Source organism: Rissa tridactyla, chromosome 1 (assembly GCF_028500815.1).
Source record: "Rissa tridactyla isolate bRisTri1 chromosome 1, bRisTri1.patW.cur.20221130, whole genome shotgun sequence".
Lineage (NCBI taxonomy): Eukaryota > Metazoa > Chordata > Aves > Charadriiformes > Laridae > Rissa > Rissa tridactyla.
The window spans coordinates 36,770,056-36,794,160 of record NC_071466.1 but is presented as its reverse complement, the minus strand read 5'-3'; the positions used below and the strand labels follow the sequence as shown (position 1 = coordinate 36,794,160).

The window sequence follows — 24,105 nt, the reverse complement described above, 5'->3', positions numbered from 1 at the left end:
TTGAAGTATTTAATTGTTCCAAATCCAAACTGTATAACAAATGTAGCTAAATTAATTCTCAACACTTAAACATTTAGAAGAATAGATTTTTGTCTCTGTTACTTATGTCTATTATATTTACTGATAATAGGCACTTTAGAAGAGAGGCTTCAGATTTATGAAGAAGTTAGTAAAAGACATCCCAGAGCAGTTTCACCTAGAAGATTACCTTTAAACTTTGTTTCAGGTAACAAGTTGCATATCTGTTCTGTAATAGTTTGTTTGGTTTTTTAAGTTTTCATCAGGCTGTTGAATATGCATTTAATACCTATTTGTACATGTACACAAATCAAACCTAGGCATTTTTCTTGCAATAGACAAAATTATTTGTTATGTCTTAGAAATTGATAGAAAAAGTTCATGTGCTCTAATGGTGATACGAATGATGTAATGTTTGTATTGATAAAACTACAGTATGGAATGGCATATAGATTGTAGGAATTCTTCTACATAACTCTTCTGCATCATGCAAGTTAAGAATTCTAAGTTAAAATGTAGAGGGTATAGCACACTTGAATTAAAAGTATAGGGGGGTGTGTATATACCTCCCCCATACCTTTTAATGTTTTATATATAAACTGACTTACATTACTTATGAACACTGAAAAATGTAAATGATGCATATAACAATCACAATAGCATAGGACTAAGAAATTTCCTATCAATTTTTGTACTGGTGGTATACCAGAAAATACCAGATCTTTCTTGTGACTCTGGATATCTTACTGGGTGTACAACATATTGTTGTAGAACCATTAGAATTTAAATCTATAACATGAACTAACTTTGTGCTGATAATTTAATAAGAATAGGAATAAAAAGCAGGTCTGCAGAGTTACATAGCACAAACTTTTAATTTTATAGCAAAGTTCTTTCAGTGACTCTATCCTTTCAAAAGTTTTATTGAAATACGGTGCACAAATATCCTCAGTTTTGGAGTGAGTATGTATATACTCTTTAAAACAGAAAGCTATGATCATCCAAAATAGAAGGAAGGACGCTAAATGAAATGGTAAATCCCATAAAAATATACACTTGACACGTAGTCAAGTCCTGGGACAGGGAACTACTGGAGCGAGTCCAGCGTAGGGCAACCAAGATGATTATGGGACTGGAGCACCTCCCTTATGAGGAAAGGCTGAAAGAGCTGGGACTCTTTAGCCTGGAGAAGAGAAGGTTGAGGGGGGACCTGATTAATGTTTACAAGTATCTAAAGGGTGGGTTTAAGGAGGACGGAGCCAGCCTCTTTTCAATGGTTCCCAGCGACAGGACAAGAGGCAATGGGCACAAGCTGGAACATAGGAAGTTCCGTTCAAATACACGGAAAAACTTCTTTACAGGGAGGGTGACAGAGCACTGGAACAGGCTGCCCAGGGAGGTGGTGGAGTCCCCTTCTCTGGAGATTTTCAAGACCCGCCTGGATGCAGCCCTGAGGGATGTGCTTTAGGCAATCCTGCTCTAGCAGGGGAGTTGGACTAGATGATCTCTAGAGGTCCCTTCCAACTCTGAAGATTCCGTGATTCCGTAGTTGTCTAGCTGCTGTAGCTCCAGTAGAGAACTTTCGGAAAGAAATAGAAAGTACACAAGTTAAAAACTTCATGACAGCTAGATATCTAAGTTCAGCTGCAAATTCCCAATGTATCTGCTCATGCTTTTGGTTTTCTGAGGTTAGTTTTCTGTTTCTCACTTACTGAGCACCGCATATGTGTACCTTAAATGCTACAGAGCATAGCTAGTCCACCTTTCTGTTGTTGCTCAGGAGTGTGTGCATACACCTCTCCTTGTAAAATTACAAGATTTTAACTGCTTCATAAGAGATTTAGACTTGAAGTTAACACTTGTGGCTTACTCAGTCCCAGATGTTTCAGTTTCTTTGAAGACACAAGGGCAAATTTTAAGGCAGTTCGGCTAGATTTGGAAAGCTAGGTGATAAGTAATTGTTTTCCTCTTGTAATAAAATTATTTATGATAATGAATAGCAAACAAGGAAATAACCTGCAAAATGCTTTTCCCTGTCTTTGTTTTGCTGTTGACTTCATTTATTTTTTTCACTGGATGTTTTGCACTGTTACCTTACAATATCTGACAGTGTAGTTTCACAACTAATGTTCATTTAAATAGAAATATGTTTGGTAATAAGGATTAGTTGTTCCTGCTATAGTATTACTCTAAATGAAAGCAAAATTCATTATTAAATCAGTCCAGAAAAAAACTCATAAGTAGACTGCCTTCTGCAGTGTTTCATAGCACATAAGAATTTTCTGGAATTAAAACTTTTGTTTCTATTAAGCTTGTATCAGTCATGATACAGTGTTTTCGATCCTGTAGAAATTAATACATTAGGTTTACATCTATTTACTAAATGATTTCTTGTGTTTATAAGTACAGCAGATGAGGCATCCTGTTGGCGAAAGTTAATAGTGAATGTGAAGGTGTAGAAACAAACTTCTTTTTTTCAGAAATGTATTTGCAAATTTCAATAGGGTAGAATTTTTGGTGAAACGAGGCTGTTTGTTCCAGTGTGGTCACTGACTGGTTGCTTGCAAAGAACACTGGTTGATTCAGAATTGGCTTAAAATACTTTAAAGTGCAGGGTTGTATTAAAAGAGCAGCCCTTCCCAGACTTTGTCAGGCACTGCATCTTAATAACCTTGTATTCGATATAGATCAGCTCCTTGATCCAGTTAGAAACCACCTTTATGGAGGAAGGCTGTTCCAATTAATTTCAGTTTTAGATTTGTTTGTGCTGCTGTGGATTCACTGTTCCTGTGGACAGGTCTTTTCTGTGCCTCAGAGACTAAATTTTGAGCTGGGCTTCATGTGATAGGTGGGTGCCTAGCTGTATGTTTTGCGTATTTCAGACATTGTTTTAAAGCTGTTCTGCCTTCTAAAAATATATATGTAGTTAATGGAAACTTGAGTCTTGCTTTCCTAAATTCTGAATTACAATTCTTCCATCAAGAACATAAATGAGAATAATTCAACAGAAGAAACTGAGAAACTGAGATTGGTATATTTTTTTTTGTCATATAGGGGAGTTTCTTATAGTGCAAGAAAACAACTTTTAATTAACCCCTGTGTAATAAAGCATGCGCTTATAGCCCAGTTATGGATCCTCCTCCATAAGTAGCAGGAGTTTCTATGTACAGCAGTTTGGTTTAGTACAGCTAGAGAAAAACATGAGGTACTTGTATTAGTCTTGGTAACAGTGCTTGATATAATAAGTGTAGGGAAATTAAGAAATGGTGGAAATACCTGAGAAACAATGTTATATACAAAGCAGTAGTATCCTCATTTTCTGAATATCTCTACAACACTGTTAATCAAACTTATTAATGCATTCTTAATGAATTGGAGTTTTTCGACAGTTTTGCATGTGTATATGTTAGCGTTATGTGAAGTGCACTACTTCCTTGTTTAAAGACTTGGAGAGGACCACAGTAGAGTAGGCAGTGAAGTGTAGCAACTTCATCCCTATGCAAAGCAAACAATACCAATAAAAAATTAAAACCAAATTGAAACAACTGGAAACAACCACTTTTCATCATAGGAATAAGAATGTGAATAAGAATATAAGAATACATTTTCATCCTGACTGGATATCTTCTCTTTGAAGTCCTGCTTTTTTTTTTTGAGATAGCATTTCTCAGAAAGGTAGCATACTGCAAGTACTGTGATTTTTACCTGAAAACATGATTAAATCACACTTTTAGCTTTTTGCCAGTATATTTTGATAAAGATGATTCTGATGTGGTGCTTATCCTTCTGAAACCCAGTCTTCTATTCTGTTTCTGATTCCAGAAACAATCATATTATCATCGGAAGTCATGTCCTACTCATAAAAAATAGGACTAGAAGAGAGGTAGAGGGTTCATTTCATCCATCCTTCTCCCTCAAAGCAGGATAATTTATATCTGCACTATTCCTAACACACATTTGTCTAACTTAATCATTAAAACTTCCAATGATGGAGCTTTTACAAGATCTCCAAGGTAATCCATTCAAGTGCTTAGTTATTCTTACCATTATATTTTTTCCAATGTTTGTTTAAATAGCCCTTGCTACATCCTCTGTAGCCAGCAGTTAATACTTTCTCTTTTTAATAGCTTCTACAAGGTTTGAGGACTCTTACTGTGTCTTCGTCAGCAGTCTCTTAAACACTAGCCATTTAAGCATTTTAGTCTGATTTATTTTTTTAAATCTGGAGCATATTAGCATCTTATTCTTAAATAACAGGAAAGATGAAAACCCTTAATCGCAGTTTCTCAGTTGCTCTATTACCTGAGTTGCACAGCGATTAGTGCTTATATTTATACAACACTTGTAGTCACTGACATGTAACCAAATACACTTTTGTTTCTAGGTGAAAAATTTAGAGAACTAATGGATAAGTTCCTGAGGGTTAACTTCAGTAAAGGCTGCCCACCCTTGTTTACCACTTTGAAATCTTTATATTACAATCCAGAAAAGGTAAAATTTAGTATTTATTTGGTTTTAATGAAGTCTTCTATACTGAATTTCTAATGTATTATCTGTTTTTGTATAGACTTTTCCCTTGTAACTTACCAATAACTGTTGCTGAACACTTTTCTCATTAATGTGCTCTTCTGTGCTATGTGAAACATCACTTGTTGATGCTTAATATGTATGAAACTTCACTTCTGTAGACAGTTGATGTCAAAATATTTGAAGTTGGATTGGTGCAGAATGCACTGAAGTTCTTGAAAAATCAAAGATAATAACTTTATTTTTGTATACGTTGAATGCAAGTGTGTCAGAATTCTTTCAGCTTATGGTTTATGATGTCACCAGAAGTCATGATTTTAAATTATCACACAGATGGCTATTGTTCTACATACATTTCTGAATTGCATGGATGTATTATTTACCACAAAGGCTTGTTTCCTGTTTCAGGCTTTGGCTAAAACTTTAGTGCTTAATTTTTGCACTTCTAAACTCTCCGAGTTTTGGCAAAATTGTGTCACATTAGAACTGTTTCAAATGTAGTTCTTTGTTGCAAGCTTGTCAGTAAGGTATAGTAAAAATAAATTTTCAAACTAAATCGTGTTACTAAAATGTGTCAAAAAAAAAACCAAACCCCAAAACAACAACAACAACAAAAAAACCAAACCAGAGCCTGTTCTGATGTTGCTATCTTTGCTACAAGCAATAAAAACTCTGGGTATTCTAATCCATTCATGACTAGGTAAGAAGAGGTTTTTGTAGCTGGAAATACCCTAAATACACGATGCAGCTTTTTAACCAGCCTTGGATATTCCTTTAATTGGACTAAAATTACTCTTCTTTCAAAGAGCCTCTTTGTTAGTTGTCCTACCATGAATTTTTTAATATGCTTATGTCTGAAGAATGTATTCTGTACTATGTCTCCATGGTTGACATAATTTTAGTAAATTCTGGTATTGTGTATAGTACAAGGTGTTCTACAGTGCCTACTGCTAATGCAGACTTTCCAGTGTAAACTTCTGAAACTGGATTGAATTATTTTTTTTAAATTAAGATAGACTGACTACCTAGACAGAAAGACAGTGCTGTGAAAGTGTTCCCTGCTACTTGAAGTATGAAAATCTAGAAGTTAAGATACAAATAAACACATTTGGCTTGCAAAAAGATTTTAGCACTTAATTCTTTTTGAAATGATGGGTAAAAAAGATGAGGACTGCCATGTTTTGGGACAGACTTACCCAGAAAGCTGCCTTGCTGCGAGTTATCTTCACTGACTCAAATCAGCAGTGCTCAGAACTGCCAGCTTAATACTAAAAAGTAATTAAAATTAAAATCAAGAGCCTCACAACTTCCAAATATGCTTGGTTTTGTTTGCACTGCTAACTTCTGCAAAAGCATTTTCCTCTTCCTTCTCATCCTTCTTTTCCCAAGAGAGTTTCTTTCACATTTCACTTGGTTGGGGTTTCATGAAACTGCAGCGTAACAGAAGGGACTTTGAAACTTTAATTTTAGTCTCTGACAGTTAATATTAGAATTGCTATAACTTAGGGCTTAGGGGGCAGAAAATTGTGTCAAACTAATGTGTGCTACACCTTTCAGGAAAATGTTATATGTTAGTATCTGACTGGTCTAAGTTGGTGCTTAATTCTAGCTTCTCACATAAATTATTGGTACATTTTGACTGAAAATACAAAGAATTGTGGTCAGGATCCTGTTACGTGTACTACAAAATACCTAGGAAACGACTCAATTCTCTACAGGTTGGGAATGAGCAGTTCCCTCTTATTTCTTTGGAAACAGGTGTAATTTGGTGTAGTCAACTGCAGTTGTATTTTGAAGTGGCATAGATATGACTATTTTATGAAGAGTTTGTTTTTAAGCCTAGAGAATTCCTTCTTTCTAGAAGTCCAGGTGTGTCCAGGATCTTTCATAAACCATGGCTCTGGGAAAAGGTCAAATAAGCAATATTTATATTAATAGATGTTTTCTATTTATATGTACTTAGCTCAAACAAAAGTCCTGCAATATTTTATATGTAGGAAAGGAAAATGTAAGTTAACTCAATACCTGCACAAATACAGAGGGATTTAAAAGCAGACTGTAGTCTACTAATACTAGTTAGCGGGTTTTGGCGAAATCTAGCTTCAGGTACATGGAGCTGCAAAACTCTGGGACTTGCCCAGATCAAAGTGAAGACTATTCAGGAAGGTTTTAGAAAATCTTCAGTACTTAGACTGCTTAGAAAGACTCCAAATACGAAGGTTATATGTTGGAAGTTGCGCTTTGTCTTCCAATACAGACACTATTGTGATAAAGATCTGAACCAGATTTACTGTACTTACGTAAGTTGTAGGAGTAACATCAGAAAATTAGTTGGGAAAAATTCTGATTTTTGGTCTATGTAAGGAGTTAAAGTTCATCTGTGTTTTTGTGATGACCCACTAGCTGTGTTTTAGTATGTTAGCATTGACTTGATCAAAGATCCTTTAAGCAGTTAAAAAGTTTAAAAGGTAAATTGCTCAATGAGTAATCAAATCCACCAAGAGCACCCTGGAGTAACTTTTAATTTACACATTAGCCTAACATTACATTTGACTTTTTTCTTTCAGCTACACTTATTTTTGTTCTGAGAATTGTTTTGACAAAAATCTCTCTGGTACTATTTTTTACTTACTTGTTGCACTTGTTACACTCAGACTTGTTTTAGGGAGACTAGAAGTGTGGCTTTTGAGGTTGTGATTCTTAAAGTTTTGTGCTCTTATTCTAGTCTGATAAGAAGCATGTGAACTGTTCTTTGTCTGCTTCTTCCTCTTTGTCAAGCCCCCTAGACTTGGGGGGAGATAAAAGTAGTAGAGACTGAAGGGTGAGAAGCTTGAAGAAATGGAGCTTACAATTGTCTTTTGCCTAGAAACTGTGCTATCATTTAAACTTGATTGAATGTATTGTGCTGTGGATAGGGCTTTTGATTATTAAAATGCTGTATCATTAAAAAAAAAAATCGTGCCAGCTGTTCAGTATCCTGAGTGCACTTCTATACCATGTTGTAGTATAAAATCGACCTAATATTGAAATAAGAAAGGAGCATTTAATTGCAGGAGGAAACATTGGACAAAGGCCAACTGAAAAGGAGATGTTTGTTTTACCACTTTCTTTAATACTGGCAACTGATTTTTCTCCGGGTAATGTGGGATGAGTAAGAATACAAGTTCGTTCTTGAGTGATAATTGCTATTATGCTCACTGTTTGCAGATACCAAAGGCATGCACTAATAGCTTCCCAGCTTGCTACGTTGGTACACAGCCAGATTCTGTGTCTTTCCAGCTGAAGAAAAGATCAGTTAAAGGGTGATAAGAGACTGTCAGACTGAGTATTACTGTATTTTTCAGGGTGTCTCATTCAAAACAACTTTGTAATACTATATAGAGTATGTTCACTGGTATATCATTGTGGATATTGAGTCATAGATCACTTTTAACCTACAACATATTAGAGAAATCATTTGATGAAACACAGTCTTGATGGCTTTGTTCTTAACTCTAAAAAGAAAAAAAAAAAGTAAGAATAATGATCATCACTGTATCTGGAGTGACTATTGGAGTAGCCACTATTTGTTGTGAAGAAACTGTCCAATTCTTCCTTCTGTTCATTGGATGTCAGCCTCTAGAGAATGCTGCAAATGCAGCCTGGGGCTTTTTAAATGTGAAAACTCCTGGTCATGATGAATTAGTGTAAAGTGAGCATCGTTACGTAAAAGACAAAGCTCATAAATGTAAGAAGTACAGTACCAGGTTCTACTTAGCTGTTAGGGTTGGAGAAAAGAAAGGAAACGGCTGGTCTGAACAAGAGCTGAGACCTTTTGTGCAGGTTACCAGTGTTAAGGAGCAAACCCGCATTCTGAGATCAGTATTTACTTTTCTCAACTGATCTTGTTATGTCTTGTAAGGACAGTATGTTTGACTTGTCATGTCAAGTAGCTGACTTCTACGTTGCTGAAACATCTAGCAGACTCTCAAATACACACTTCTTGTATGGGACAAGTGCAGGGAAGTATCTTTTACACGTAGCAAAACAGTCACAAGCAAAATGCAAAAAACCCTCTTTATATCTCTTCAGGAAAATTAAAATTCACTCACTTTCCTGCATAAGCTGTACCATATGTAACATATGTGTTGGATTGGGTGGATAGTGGTTTCATTAGTGTGTATTTAAAAAGTATGATTTTACTAAAATATGGATAAAAAGAATATTGATGGTTTTGTGGTGTTTATAGGTGTTGCTATCTGTCATTCAGAAACAATTTGCTGTTTTCTGTCAAAAATAGGAAATTCAGTCTTCAGAAGAACATGCTTTAATTAACCTACATGAATCAAATTTTAATTAGTCATCTACATTAATCTATGGCTGCTAATTTGAAGGAAGAAACGAAGATGGGGAAAATATGAGTATAGACTTAAAGTGTTTCTATTCCATGTATTAAAACAAATGCCAGCAACCTGTGGTTCTGTTCTTCATCAATATCTGATTTTTAAAATAGCTTTTAGAATATGGAACCATTACAGAGATTCCACAGTAAACACATGCGCCTTGGCCATGAGTTCAGTCACCTTCTCAAATACCAGCCTGTGCCTGTTTGTGCAAGTCTTCTTCAAACACACTCTTGGTTCCGGCTATTGCTCAAGACACCAAGAGGGAACCCTGTGAATATCCTGCTGCTCTGCAAAACTCCTTAAGTTAATCCCTTGTTTGTTTCTTGGGACATTTTTTCCCCTTGTTAACTTTATTTGGATAATTTCTGTCACAAAATGGAAGAATTCGGGGGGAAGAGTTATCTAGAAAGGGAAGGCACTCTGTGCTAAATCCCATCATGGTGATGTTTAAACTGCAGATTTAGTGTAAACTGTACCCTTCATAACATTGAATCTATGCCTTTAATTGGCAGATACAGCTGCTCTTCCTCCGAGGAAGATGTGCCCCAAGCAGCTACTTTGTAGGTTGGTTTGGGTTTTTTGCGTTCTCAACCTGTGTCTTCCCCCATCCACTAGCGCCAAGACAAGCATGGATATGGTGGTGCTTTTATTCCTGTCTTCTAAGTATCATTCACTCCTCTGATAGTCTCCTTCTGATCTAAGAAGTGTCCTAAGTAAGGCAACTGCATCTATTCTGTACTTTGTGCAACAAAACAGCAGTGGATGGTTCAGCTGACACCTAGTTGATGCCCTTAGTGCTGTCTTTGTGATACTTGCCTTTATTCTCTTACCCATCCGAGAGTGGATTCCTGTTACACATCAAGGAAAAGCAGAAGATAACAATTGTCAGTGACTTCACTGACAACTTTCACTGTTGTGGTAAAAAAACCCACCAAAACCCAAACATCTTCAGCGAGGCCCAATTCAGAGAAATTCGAAGCCCCTTTCATGGTAATGCACTTCGTCATTTTTCCTAACAAGATTCTCATTTCATACTCAACACCTGTGGTAGACCATCTTAAAGCCTTCTTGAGAGTTGCTGAGAGAATACCAAGCATATATTGCCTTCTCTATACCAAGGCAATAGAGAATGTACACATTATCTGTGATTTTTTTTTTTTTGAGAGCGTATGGGTGTCACTTTCATTACTTTATTAAATACATGCTTCTCAGCGAGGAGGATCATAGGTTATAGAACATTTAAACAGATTGGATGTGCCCATGCCCATTAGACCTGATGAGGTGTGTCCACAACTACTGACAATGTCACTACACTGCCACTTCATCTTTGAACAATCATAGTGATGGCTGAAGTTTCCTGAGGACTGGAGGAAAGCAAATGTCACTCCTGTTTTCATGAAGTACAAAAAGGAGGATCTGAGGAGGTTATGGGCCTTGTGAAATCAACAGAGCTTAATCTCAATCCTTGTGAAGTTAACAGAGCAAATAATCCTGGAAACGATTACCAAACACACAGAGGACAAAGTGTGGCTGGGAGTAGGTAGGATGGATTTACGAAGGGCAAGCCATGCCTCGCTAACTCGATAGCCTTCTATGACAAAGTTACTACCTCGGTGGACAAGGGGAGAGCAGTTGATACTGTTTATCTGGACTTCAGCAAGGATTTTGACACTGTCTCCCATAACACAAACAAACTGTTAAAGTACAGCTTAGTAGACAGTAAGGTGGACTGAAAACTGACTGAACTGCCAGGCTCAGTGTTGTGATCAGCAGCATGAAGTGCAACTAGTGTCCCCATGCAGTTAATACTGGGGCCAATAATATATAACATCTTCGTTAGTGACTTGGTTGATGGGGCAGAGTGTACCCCTCAACAACCTTGCAGATGACACAAAACTGAGCTAGTTCTGGGTTCCCCTGTATGAGAGCTACATGGACGTATTGGAAAGAGTCTAGAGACAGTTGATGAAGGGACTGGAGTGTTTGGCACATGAGGAGAGGCTGAGAGCTAGAATTGGTTAGCCTGGAGAAGAGAAGGCTCAGCTGGAACTTTACATGTATAAATACCTGAAGGCAAGAGTGCAAAAAGACAGCTAGCTGCTTCTCAGTGGTGCCCAGTGAACAGACAAGATATTATGAGCACAATTTGAAATATAAGAGAATATTTGAGCAAAAGAAAAGATGCTTTTATCATGGGGGCTGTCAAACATGGGAGCAGGTTGCTCGGAGAGGTAGTGGAATTGTCATCCTTGGAGGTAGTCAAAATGTGACTGGACGTGGCCAGGAGTAACCTGCTCCAGCTGACCCTGTTCTTTAAAGGGGGGGTTGGACTAGCCGGTCAGTAGAGGTCTCTTCCAACCTTGATCATTCTGTGATAGTATCTTCTTACTGGGTTTCACCTTCAAGTCTAGGACCAGCTTGTAGAGTTGACTTGCTAGCCAACAAGCTAGTCTACGACTGCTACTTCAGTATTGGGGCAAACGTGTTTTATGCAAGTCTGGCAACACTGAGATCCTATAGCAAGCCATGTGGAAAGGCACAATAAAGATGGACATGCCTATATATATATGTGTCTATATACAGAAGCATTGAGATCCCTAATCTGGATACTGTGATTTGGAATCTTTGTGATTTTTATATCTGTTTGCCAGCATAGCCCTCCTAATCAGTTCCTAGAATTTCTTGCTTCTTCCTTCTCAGACCATTCATACAGGCAAAACCAGGCACTTGTTGCAGAATCTGCCTTTTAGAAATGGATTAACCTCACACAGAGGTGAATTACTGCAGACTTGCCTCAGTATTAGGTTAAATGTGAGTACATGCATGGTTCACCATGTGTCAAGTGAAGCATCTGTAATTGCTGCTTCAGGGTAGGGACTTTCCAAAAGAGCAGGTTGTTTATTCAAGAGTGAAGTGGGGTTAAGCTGAGGACGCTATCTATAGATATGAAGGGATCTAATCATTATTTCAGTGTAGTCCTCCATCCATCATTCTTGATTTTGAAGCTCTTTAAGTGGCACATATGGCATCCCTGTTTATTTCTGCGGTGTTCCACAGTGCAAATTCTAATAGACAATGTAATAATTTTGCATTTGGTGTTTTGTCACTGATCATCTGCTTGTAGTCTCACGTAAAGAGAAAGAGCTTCCTAGCTCTTGAACTTCCTAGAAATTAGCAGTCAGTTGGCCAAGCTGTTGATGTAGCTGTTCACTGAAGTTGAGTTTGCCCTTATCTAGTTGGTAAAGTGGAGATACTGATAAAATTCTAGGAAACTCGTAGTTGTGTCCAGGTTATTTCTCAGGTCAGATAGCTCACGTTCAACTTGAGTAGTTGCCTGCTGATGGAAACAGTCTGGTCCAGCAAACCTGCTGATGTTTGTAATGTTATTGATGTGACAGCGGTGGGATCGCAGCATGCTGTGCTCTCACTTTCGACGCCCTGTGTTAATGCACAACTGTTGGGAGGTGCTCAGTGCAGCTGTTGTTTTTAATGCTTCACAAACGCCACATGCTAGGCTTTAAATGAGGTGCTGTATTTTGGAGATCAGTACTTCAATTTTTAACGACTGTTATTTATACTCACTATCCCGAGTACCTATTGCCGCCTTCTACTCTTCAGTGGCCTTTTACCCTAAAGTAGGCTGCTCTATGAGATGTGATAATGCAAGTCCCACGATCTGTCATCTTCATTTTGGAGTTCTGATTTATGTAAATTCTGCGCCAGAAAAGTTCATGGTCTTTGTATACTCTGTGTGTTGAAGGTGAGAATAATGGGCACAGAATCTGTACGACTCCAGCAGATGATGCTGCTCAGGGAACTGATGCGTGAGCGTGCGTGTGTCATGCAATTCAGAATGGATTATCTAAAGGCCCTGACTCATGGACAGAGTGGTTCACGTTCCCAATTGTCCATTCCACCCTTGTCCTTCAGTTGCCACTTTTGCTGAAAGAACAGCGCAGGTGTTTGAGTACCAGTTTCTGAATCTGTACAGCTTTAAATTTGTACTCATTTTGGGTTCCCTTAATACGTTGCGCTGTTTAGCTAAAAGCGCAGCTGCTCAACAAACCATTTCTGCAGTGGCAATCTCTAAAAGATGGCTGGATTGAACATATGAAAATTAAAAACACTAGCTGTCCTTCCCTGAAAAATCCACTGGCATAATTTAGAAAAAAAATCACATGCTACGAAAGAGGTGTTTGTGTGTAGTGGGGGCAATGTTGATAGTGTGTTTTGAAGAACTGCAGTTTTTTCTGGAAAAAAGTAGTTTCTTTTAAGAACGTTATTTAAAACATGTACTTCTCATACTGCTTTTGGAGATTTATCCACTTGATTTTCTTGATCTTGCCATAGAATACTAAGCTTCTGCATCATCAATTCATAAGCATACTGTGGAGGTAATTTGCATTTTAAAGTGCATTTGTCGTCTTTTCACTTTTAACCATGGACTAAGTAGTAAGAATTGTAGGTGACAGTTTAACTAAAATGAGTTCATTATAAGCAAGTGAGATACATGGGAGGATATCAGAGGAGGCTATAATAAAAAGGCAGCTTCACCCTACATAAGGAAACTTGTGAGTTTGTGTTTTGAGTTTTTTTCACTAACAAGATATCCTGCTTTCCTCTAGAACTTTGAAGTGTTATCTAAACAAGACGTGGCTTTAAAAAATGTGAATATAGTGGAATTTTTTTTACTTACGGTTGATACTTCTAAAATAGCATGAAAAGTTTCATTTTTTGTGATTTGTGGAGCCTTTTGGAATAACCACTTTACTGCTGTGTAAATGAAAGGTTTTGAAATGTGACTGAATATGTGTTTTATTTACATGCTAAGCCCCAGAGCATTTACAAGGAAAATGTCTCAACACAATACAGTATGTGTGTACATTAAATACTTTGGTATGGGTGTCTTAATCCTTTTCTTGGGTATAGGAGACTTACTATCTAGCCACTGGGCTTTTCTTCTTTTATGCTACAAGTGGTTTTACAGTTTTTATTCTTTGCTTAGTGCTTTAGTTTTGAAGTTTGTTATTATTAAAAAATGGGTATCAGCAAAGTAGCCATTCTCCTTGAGTTTTCTATAATGCTAAACCTTTAATTTAAAAAGCCTGCTATATAGCATGGAGGCTTATTAAATTTTTTTATCAGGCTTCTTTTAATTTCTAAATAGCAAGTATACTTGGCTATTAGAACTACGTTCATCATGTTGATATAATAATAAAATTCACACAGTTGACACAATACGTATTCTGTTGGCAAAAAGCTGTAGTCTTTGCATATTCAAGAAGCAAAGTCTTGTGTTTAGGAGTACCGCTGCGTTATTATGAGTTGTTCATGCAAAGTTACTGTTCAGGGTGAATGTAGCTCTGGCTTTTGGTAGAATGTTTCTTCTGGAAGCTGATAACCTGAGGTATAAGCAATTGTATGGGATATAGTAATGTTCACATTCTGTAAGCTGCTGTCCAGATGTATTAGAAGTAACTGTGAACAGCCTTATTTCTTATTGTTCCTCACAAGAGAAGGATCTTGAAATGCTACCCTCACCTACCCAAAAAAAGTTCTCTTTGTACTTGAGCAATATTCAGAAATACTCTTTCGTTCCCCATACGTGCTGGTCTCTGTGCCCATGAGATAAAAATCCAAAGAGTGAAGATCTTCAATTAGTCAACATCAAGGTTTGCGTCGATTGTGTTGCAGGTGCGTTGATTCCATTGAAGCTCGACATTAGTGCACATGTGCCCTTTTTCTGAGTAACTAAAAACATGGAGACTGTGAGGAAATACTGGATGAGAGAAAATGTCTGACTGGAAGAAACATCAGAAACAACAGTCTCAAAAAAAGGTGTAAGACTGTCTACACAGGAAGGTAGGCTGTCTCCAGTGAAGATCTTTCTTTAACCCTTTCAGGAAAGAAGGCATTTTCCCCTCCTTGATGTGTAAAGCTAAAGGAATTTAAAGCAAGTTGCAACTGTTTTTGTAGTTAGATGCCCTCTGTGAACTATTGGTGGCTTTCATAAGGAAGTAAAAAACATTAGTTCGGCTAGGAGTCATTTTAAGAAGAAATAATGCTGTAAGATCAACCAAGGACAGCCTTTTGTTCATTCAAATTTTAGAAAGTAGTGTCTTTGAGTTAAAATTCCAGGAGGGGAAATCTGGTAAGTGGACTTGCTCAGGATCTGGTTAACAACTGGTACATTCATAGCAAAAGATAGTATGTCTGCTATATAACTGTAGCTTGAGGAGGAGTAAGGAAATTATGTTAAAGTAAGTGGAGGAAGGAGAAGGATGAGAAACTTCATTGCGGGTACTGCCAGGGTAGGATGCTTCCACTCTGTAATAAGAATGGGTAGTGTAAAACATGATGGCTGAGAATTCGGGTCCCTGAGGTAACATGTAAACCAAGAGCCAACCAATGTAGCAGCTGACTTACAAACTACTTTATCAAGAGAGCTTTTTTAGTCTTGAGTGGTCTATATTGGGAATAACTGCTCCAGTTACCCATCTGAAGACCCACAAGAAATGCTTTCAGCAACTCTGCTGGTAGTTGCTCCTGTTGATGGTCTCCTCATATGAAACTATTTGTTTTCTTTTGTGCTGTCTTAGCGCGTTTGTTTGCTCTGAATTTGTATTATGAGTGTCTTAAAACTTTCAGTACAAACTTGTACTGCTGTTGCTAACTTACTCCATTGTGCCAACAGTTTTATGGCTTGATCGTTAGGAGTAATAGTAACACTGGAAAGTCAAGTGCTCTAAAATGAAGAATACTATTTTTCTGAGTGTGTTTGCACACTGTGGTATAATACAAATCCTTTGTTTGGCAGTTTTCTCATATGCTGTGGTTTATGTCACGTCTCGCAAGTTATTAGTCTTGACACAGTACAATAAAGAGGGGAAGTATTATCCATACGTCACAGGCAGTAAGATGTCAAGGCCAAATTCTGCAGGCATTGAGCATATAGCTCAAGAGTTATGGTTTATGGGATGTTGGGATGTTCATCTTCAGAAGCATTCCCTGACCTCAGCTGATGCGGAATGCTCAGCATGTTAGAAAATCTGGTTCTGGATGTTTTAAGGCAATAGGAAAATGAAAGCAAAAAATCTGTTTCGTGGGTGTCACTACTTTACTACGTTACCCTGTTTCTTTCCCATTTCATTCATACTCTGGTATATGTTAAATGAGGCAAACACTCTTCAGGAAAAAATAAGTAACAAAAAAACTTCACGTTGTGTTGTTTAGTATCTGTATTTCTGTCACTTTAGGGCAGCTCCTTGATTTGTACCTTACAACCTGACGTCTTTAGTGTAATTCAGGCATGTGACTGCTGTTGGAACAGTAAATCTGAGCTAGCCGGTCATTTCTGAATTTTAGTATTGTTTTTCTTCTTCTGTATTACACTGATATGAAGAAAATGTCAGGTTTTTTAACTTATCAGATATTTTCAGTTCACTATTAAGTGTAGATTAATTTGGGGTGAGGTCTCAGTCCTCCATATGAAGGGCTATCATAGCAGAACTTTCCGATTTATCACTATGTAACTTTAAGAGTGTTTCATAAGGCTCTGTCATGTCTGTGACGGTACGTCTGGGGAAAAATAATACCCCATTTATGGTCTGTTTATCCTTTTGGGCTAATTCCTAGATGAAAAATGTCTAATACATTTAAGCAATGTGCTTTTTCTAGAGATCTATCTTTGTAATCAGAAACAGCAGATAAATGAGTGGGCTTCTCTAAGTTACAGGCAGGCTTCAGTAGTAGGCTGGCATGTGAAATGTCTATAGTTTATTTTGAAAATGCAGTGAAAGATCAGTGTTTGGAAGCATAAAATCAGAAAAGAAACTCAATCAAGCCTTTATTAGCCTTTTGTGCAGTCCATAGGTTTTTATTTTAATTTTGTGTTGTACGTTTTACAGCTTCACTACTGTGGGAGAGTTTTCCTGGGACAGCCTGTTCTGTCTGTGATGATGTTGTCCTACTGAACACTGGGTTGCTGAACAAAAGTCTTCTAAATTGTGTAACTTCTCACTGGCAGTTTTGTAAATTGCTAGTCTGAGGTAGCTTTCAGTTCCAAAAAAAGATATCCTATGTAGAAATCTGATATGAACATCCTAGTAAAATCAGTTTATATTTTTGATACAGCTGAACACTAATGTTCGTACTTGTAAGTGTTCTGTAGCTTTACGATAGGCAGTGTATTTGCTGCACCTGTAGACAATATACATTTTCTTTGAGGTTTCCTTCAGTTTTTGAGGGAAGTTAAACTTTGTATTATATAGATAATGTAGCTAGATGTGTGGTTGGATTTGAAAAATTATTTAATTAATTGTACTTTTATCATTTTCTGAATGGAAAGATGCTACATTTTATGGAAAAGACTTGAGCAATTCTGACAGTTCCCAGCAATCTCAAAGTTAAGACCTCATTTCCAAGTCTGGATGAATCTTACATTTTTTTCCATCTCAAATAGATGCCTAACAGTTTGTTCATAAAGATATTCAAGGATTATTGCTTTAAAATAACTTTTAAGGAGTTGTTTTAATATTCAACTCGTTACATTTGAAGAACTTAAAATTCACGGCTGTCTCTCGTATTTATTGTCATCTTACTTCAAGTTCTTAACGTGAGGCTGATCTCGTATTTCTAATAATGGTTGCACAGTTCCAAAGGAGCTTGTGCAGTTGTGCTTTCAATGTGTAAACATACACATGCTAGACCTTTCCAAAGCAGCAGTAAATTCTTTAATGAAGAATGTTCTTGTTGTGACTTATTTGCCATTCTGCTGGGGTAGTCAGCTCTCTGCAAAGCTGGTGTACTGAGCAGCTTTCTCCTAGCTGAGAGTTCTGTCCTCTGAGAATAACTCAAAGTGCAAAACCTGTTATATATGGGACAAAATATGTTTCCAGTGCAGACGTTCGAGACAAAAACTGGTTAATGCAGTCACATGTGACTAGAAATGTTGTGTGGTTCAGTCAAAATCACAAAACAATCGGTACGTTTATCAAATGCCACTTGTACTATAATCTTCCCAGTTCATTATGCTTGTACACAGCATGCCCTAAAAAAGAAAGCAAGCTGTTTCAACAGAGCAAATGTACAAAATACCATGTCACAAGTTACTTTTTGAATGACAAATAAAAACTAAACTCATTTAGATAAATGGAGGAAGTTTTTTCTTCTGGAGTTTAGTATTTCAAATAGCCTGTGTGTTCATTGGTGGTATTGACACTAGAAAAAAGTATCACCTGTTTTATTTCAGGAGTAGCTGTTATCAGTGCTAGCAGCAATAGACAGCAACAGTAATCTTCACTTACAGGCTAAGTTAGCTTTATCTTGAGATGCTAAATCAGAGTAGGATTTGATGGCGTACGTTGTCAGCACAGATTACTCACAAACTTACTGCAATGCAGCTGTACTGTTCAGGAAGACATGCAGTTTACTAGCAATGACGTGTATCATAAGGCACACCTCAAAACGTAAGCCAGGGCAAAAAGGAGCCCTAGTTATGCTTGCTTTTTAGCAAATTTTAAATTCTGAATGTATCTGCCACTGCAATGGATGTATTTCGCGTTTGAAAGTGATTACAAGTCATTAATGGAGGTGTTTAGTTGTAATGAACTAGTGTAAAGAAAAATCTAAAAGCTAATAAAGCTCATGTCTCATTTTTTCTATGAAAATATACAATAAACCAAAATGCGTGAACTTCCTCTGAGTGTAGACCACCTCTAAAGAAACATATCCAGTAGAAGGCTACTTTTTCTGCTGCTTACAAAGCATGTAACTGATTTCTTAGACGGTCAGGGATCAAAGAAATCTATAACTTTCCAAAGTTGTGGGGTGGGTTAGTTTTTTGCTTTTAATTCTGTTTTGTTTAAATACAGTACTGCAGAGTTAATGCTTTGTGGCTAGCCAGTCTCTTTGGTGAAATTGGTAGCTCTTTGGTGAAATTCCTGAGAATTATGTCTGCTTAGCCACTATGTGCTGAGAAATGCTGAAGTTAGTGACTAACGATGATACTATAGGATTAGCGTTATAGAAAAGTAAATAATAAAAAATTCCTACTAGCTGGGTCAAGATGACTTGGAAAAAGGGGTTTTTACAGGTAGTTGAAGTTGACTGTAGAATACCTAGGTTCCCACTGAGAGGGACTGCAAGGTTCTGTGCAGCTGCTTAGCGAACTAGATCAAGGAACACATCTGAATGAAAACCCACTGATTTTTATTTTGTTTTGTTTGGCAGTTGACTCTCATTTAGGTCAATTTAAAAAGACTGTGGAACCTCCCTTATAGATGTGTGTTTTACTGCAAGTGACAGATTTTTGTCTTGCCGTGTGTATGCATAAGCATACACGCGCATTTAACAGTGCGTTTCTTAGGGAAGCAGGAGTGAGTATTGATGGCTCAGCTGAATAAATTTAAAAATAGATGCACCTATGTCTGAACTGCTGTTAGTTTCAAAGCAACACTTTCATTGTGTGTTATACAAAATAGTAAAGCTTCTTACAAAAACATACTTAGCATCTGTATGTGTCAAAGATACATAGGAAATTTAAGGAGACTTGTGTTAAGTAGAAGGCTGCTTGTCATGTTTTCCTGTTTATACTTGCATGGCATGAGGTGGTCAAATAATTTGTAATGGATTGTGATTTTTTTTTATTGCATTCAGATGTTAGCCACATAGTAAAATGTGCAATGGAAATTCTCCGTATGAGGCTGAGTAACCTTTCACAATTGGAGTAATTTATTTGAATAGTCTCTGTGGGCTAGTTCCGTGGTTCATACCTCATTGGGTGGGGTAAATCTGTATGCGCTATACTACAAGTTGTCGAGCAGAAACTCTTCAAAGGAGACTAAGGAAGTTGTTGCAAGTAAGTGAGTGCATAGCTGCTTTGAGTAAAAATGGAAATATTCACTCATTTGCATACCCTACACCTTTTCTGTTTTACACTGATAAATCAGAGTGTCAATATCTTATGTTTAAAGTAGGGGACCTTTTTTAAATAGTGGAGGAACATTGCTTTAAAAAAAAAATCAATCAGTGTGAGCCTTGCTGAAGAGGTGTTTTGGTTCTTCTGTGAACTGTGTCAGTTTATAAATGTTGTGATCTTAGATATTCTTTCAGTTAAATTTATAGTAAGTCATAGGAAATAGCACTTCTTTAGGTGGCTGCCCATATACACCTCCCTGTGTGGATACACTGTAAAAGTCTGAACTCAGACCTTTTGTGCTGTGCCGGTGTGCCAGCTGGCTCATGTGTTTGGCGTGCTCTGTTCTTTGCTGCCTTGATTAAAAAGCACATCTCGATTTATGCCAATCACCTCTTGGCTATAGATGAAGATGCTTCTTGTCTTCATTAGGCTGTAGTAAACCCCCCACCCTTTTTTCCCTCAATGTAGTTAATTGAATTTATGAGCTTTTTTACTCCATTGTCAGCATCTTTATTTGAAACTTCCTTCCGTTTTTCAGTATTTCCATCCAGAAAGGTATGGTCAGAGTGTCCTGGATTGAAATACCGTTAATCATGTGGTGGGACTGTGCTAGATACGATAGGTGATCAGAAGTGTGCCTCTTTGACCACTTGTAATATTTTTCGGGCCTCAAAGTTCACATCTAAGTGTCTGCATTTGTAGAGATGGGGACTTCAGGCTGGCTTTGAACCCAGGATCCTCCTGTACAGCATCTCTAAGGGCATAGAGAAGGGTGTACAGTTCCTTGCCAAGCTGTATGTCTGTCTCTTCCATCACAAGTAATAAAGTAGCCCTTTTCAGGGAGGCTGGGAAGGTGCCTCTGTGAGCAAAGGGAGTTTTGAAACAAAATTGTTCAAGAAATATTACTTCAGAAGATGTTCTTGTTTGTGCCGTCATTGTATTGGAGCTTTTTTTAGTGCTAAACTGTTTCTGGGGAAGGTTCTGTTCAGAATGGTGTGGAGAGCGTAGCATCAAAAGAAAAGCAAGGAACCAACTCTTTATGGTATTCCTATTTTGTGGGTTCAGCTCCCCAGCTTTCAGCTCTGTGTTGGCTGGTTTTGTGTGTGTGTGTGAATGATTACCACGGTCTCAGAAATGGACTGATAATGGAGGCAACTCAAGAAAGGTGTGGTTTAGTACTGGTATTGTGTGCCACAGACCAGCTGCGAGTGCTGTTCAAAATGTTGCCATCAAAGGCTTTCTCCAGAACTCTGAGCCAGCAACTGCTTTCTTTTTTTTCCGCCTTAACTTATTCGGTACTAAATTCATAAATATCTTTCAGAGTGGATTGATAGCGCTTCTGCACGTTGTAAGCACCTTCTTATGTCTCTATTAAATAACATCTCATTGTAGCAAAGACTTCAAGTATTGACAGCACTCTTATGGACTGGTTTTTATTGTTGCTTCTCTGTTTCCCATGAAGCATTTAGGGTATTGCCTCAGGGTATGTTCTGGATACTTCTTTCTGTCTTGTGAAAGATACTCTTAATAATTTGATCACAAGGGCTTTATCTGTTAACGTCAACATGATTTTCTTCTGCCCCAGGGAAAACAGTTTGCCAGGGCTGCTGTTGAAAAGGCTTAGTTTGTCATTCAGTCTTTAGGTATCCCATCTTTTCTGGATGATGAGGAGTGTTTTGAAGTTGCACAACAGCAATTTCCTTTAGGTACTCTGTAGCAAAAGAATTTGCAAATGTTTTCTAGGTATTTTGAAAAGTACAACTATCTTTCGATTTCTCACACAGACATAAGGATCCTTAGCAATTCCAGTGGATGTCTCTCATGCTGTGCTGGAAAAGCGGTGTCACAAAGTCAACTACACCCCACTTCCCTGAATAAAGAATACTTTTCTTACTCAAAGCTTTTACAATACTGGTGGTAGGAAATACAGTCAAAATTCAATTGTACTTTGTTTGTACTTGTACTCTTTGTTTTTTCCAGTCTAAGTACTCATTCTAGATGGCTTTTGAATATAGAATGATCCTTCTATGTCATCTTTCTCTTACAGTTTAATTCAAGAGCTTTCTGAAACAGATGAATCTGAGTAGGTGAGATTCTTGTGATAGTTCTATTTTTTTTTTTTTTAATACCTTTCTGCTGTAATTACTGAGAAGTAAATACCCGAGGTTTCGTAAGAGAAGCCTCATTGGGTCACCTACTGTAAGCTGAAGAGCTGTTGTCTAATTTTTCTCCTCTAGCCCTTTGTGGATGGTTATGAAAGGAGTTAACCATAGTGTTCCCACATGGAAAACCCTCCAGCTCTGTCATGGGGGTCTCAAACTTGTAGGATCCATTGAATTCTATTTGAAGAACAATTTGAAAGCTTGTAGGTTTGACACTGAGGTGAGGTTGGACTATTTTCTGAGACAGCAGCATCCTCTTAAAGACACCAGTTTTGGAATGGGTTGCAGTGAACTGTGCAGCTGTGTTTGAAGCAGGAGAAAAAATTGCTCTCATTAAAGTAACGGAATAATTAAAATTATTCTGGATGCAATACGAAACTGTGAATAGCTAGTCGTTATAATTTTCATTTCTCTTAAAAAAACCAAAACAAAAAAAAAAAAAAAAAAAACAAAAAACAAAAAACCCCAACAAAACAAACCAAACAAAAAACCCCAACAAAACCACTAACCACCACCACCCCACCCCCAAATGCAAAACAACAACATGCAAATATTTAGCTTCTGGTATGTATGATTATTAGGCATTCCTAAGGAAACAGTCAAAGTGGTTTTCTAAAGTGTCAGTCTCCTACTGTGTGGTAATTCCCAGAAGTCATCCATTTGATGCATGATGGTGATGGGCTATTTCAGTGATTTTAATGTCACTCTGCACATATTTGTGCCAAGTTATGTGTGATTTGTTCTTGTCTACTGTCTTTTTCCTCGTCTGCACTGTTTTTTATCCTTTTCATTGTTGATGGTGTTCAGGGCAAGATAATGTATCCGTTGCCTGTGTCTCAGTAATGTAAATGTGTATTAATTTTGTAATAGTTAAATCTTTTTATAAAACAACATACCAGAGCACATCTTTCTAAAGTATTTATGGGATTTGCTTGAAGATTCTTCCGCACTAATGTGTAACTAAACTTTCTTAACTTAAGATGACCATTGCATTTATATCTACAGGCCAGTAGCATATTTTCTTGTTTGGGCAGCCTTATAAATGCACCTTGAAACTTTATACCTCAGTAGCAGTATTCAAACCGTTCCTTTTGGTTGTTTGCCTTTGAGAACAGTGCAGATAATACTGAACACGTTCTCAGGAATTCAAAAGGCAGGGGCTGAAACCTGTGCCAAATGTTAAACCTATGGATTGCTTCTGAAACTGCCTACAGTAGCTTTTAATCGATTTGTGCACTGGAAGTGCTGGTACCTTCTTACTGATTTATACTGGCAGCAATTAAAAAAAATACTTAAATTGTGACTGATAAATTAACAAGCTGAATTCTTGGGGAAAAAAAAAAGCTATTGGCACAGCTTAAGTTTGACCACTTTATAGTACATTACAGTATTTCTGTATGATTGGTATTGATAATTCAGTTCCTTTTCTTACAGTTGTTTCACTGAAGAAGGAAATGCAGTATTAGTGTTTTGAAGGTTGTCGTTGAAACAGAAGTCTATTACAAAATATTTTGCCTAGCTGCTGTAATAATAGGTTATACAATCAATGTAGTAATTTAACTTCCATAGTAATGAACCAGAGAGTTTTAGCCTTTTATTTGAAAAATTTGCATCCCTCCTTTGTGCTAGTGGGTGTTGATTTAATCTTTTATTGCATATTTCACCTCACCTTTGTTATATGTTTCTTAAAAACCTTTCTGTATTGCCTTTCTCTTTTATTCCTTTGTCATTCCGTTCAACTTACCTCCTACATGGAGTACATAAAAAAAAAAAATCAAACTAGGATTTAGCCTACTGAAGTACTAACACCTCATTTTGGATCCCCATATTATTGTTCATATCTTCAACAATCCTCTTTTGCTCTTTGTCTAAAGAAAAATTTATGTGGTAGTAGTCACCTGGTGTATGGCATAGCATGCAGCACAGATTGCCATTTAATGACTGGCCCATAGGTGCCACCATAACAGCTACAAGTCATGACAAAAGAATTCTAGCCATCAGCCATTTACCTGGAAAGCAGTAACCTTCACTTAGGCTGTCCCATACAAAAGAGGAGACAAAATATTTCTCAGTATAATCAGATAAGTAAAAAAAC

At 37.3% G+C, this 24,105-nt stretch overlaps 1 protein-coding gene across 8 annotated transcripts in view; it reads left to right on the top strand.

The window, feature by feature from the left end:
* Nucleotides 1-24,105, top strand: part of NAA16 (N-alpha-acetyltransferase 16, NatA auxiliary subunit) — a 71,276-nt gene that overhangs the window by 30,195 nt on the left and 16,976 nt on the right. For 3 of the 8 annotated variants that reach the window (XM_054190295.1, XM_054190325.1, XM_054190315.1), the window contains 2 exons: nt 131-226; nt 4,403-4,509. The exons of 1 other annotated variant lie outside the window; for it this stretch is intronic. In XM_054190295.1, coding sequence (XP_054046270.1) covers nt 131-226; nt 4,403-4,509 — 203 coding nt within the window. Of the gene's footprint in view, nt 1-130; nt 227-3,840; nt 4,015-4,402; nt 4,510-14,624; nt 14,793-21,895; nt 21,936-24,105 lie in introns of those variants that run through there. 4 more of the 8 variants (XR_008464729.1, XR_008464724.1, XM_054190351.1 and 1 more) reach the window with 4 other exon arrangements.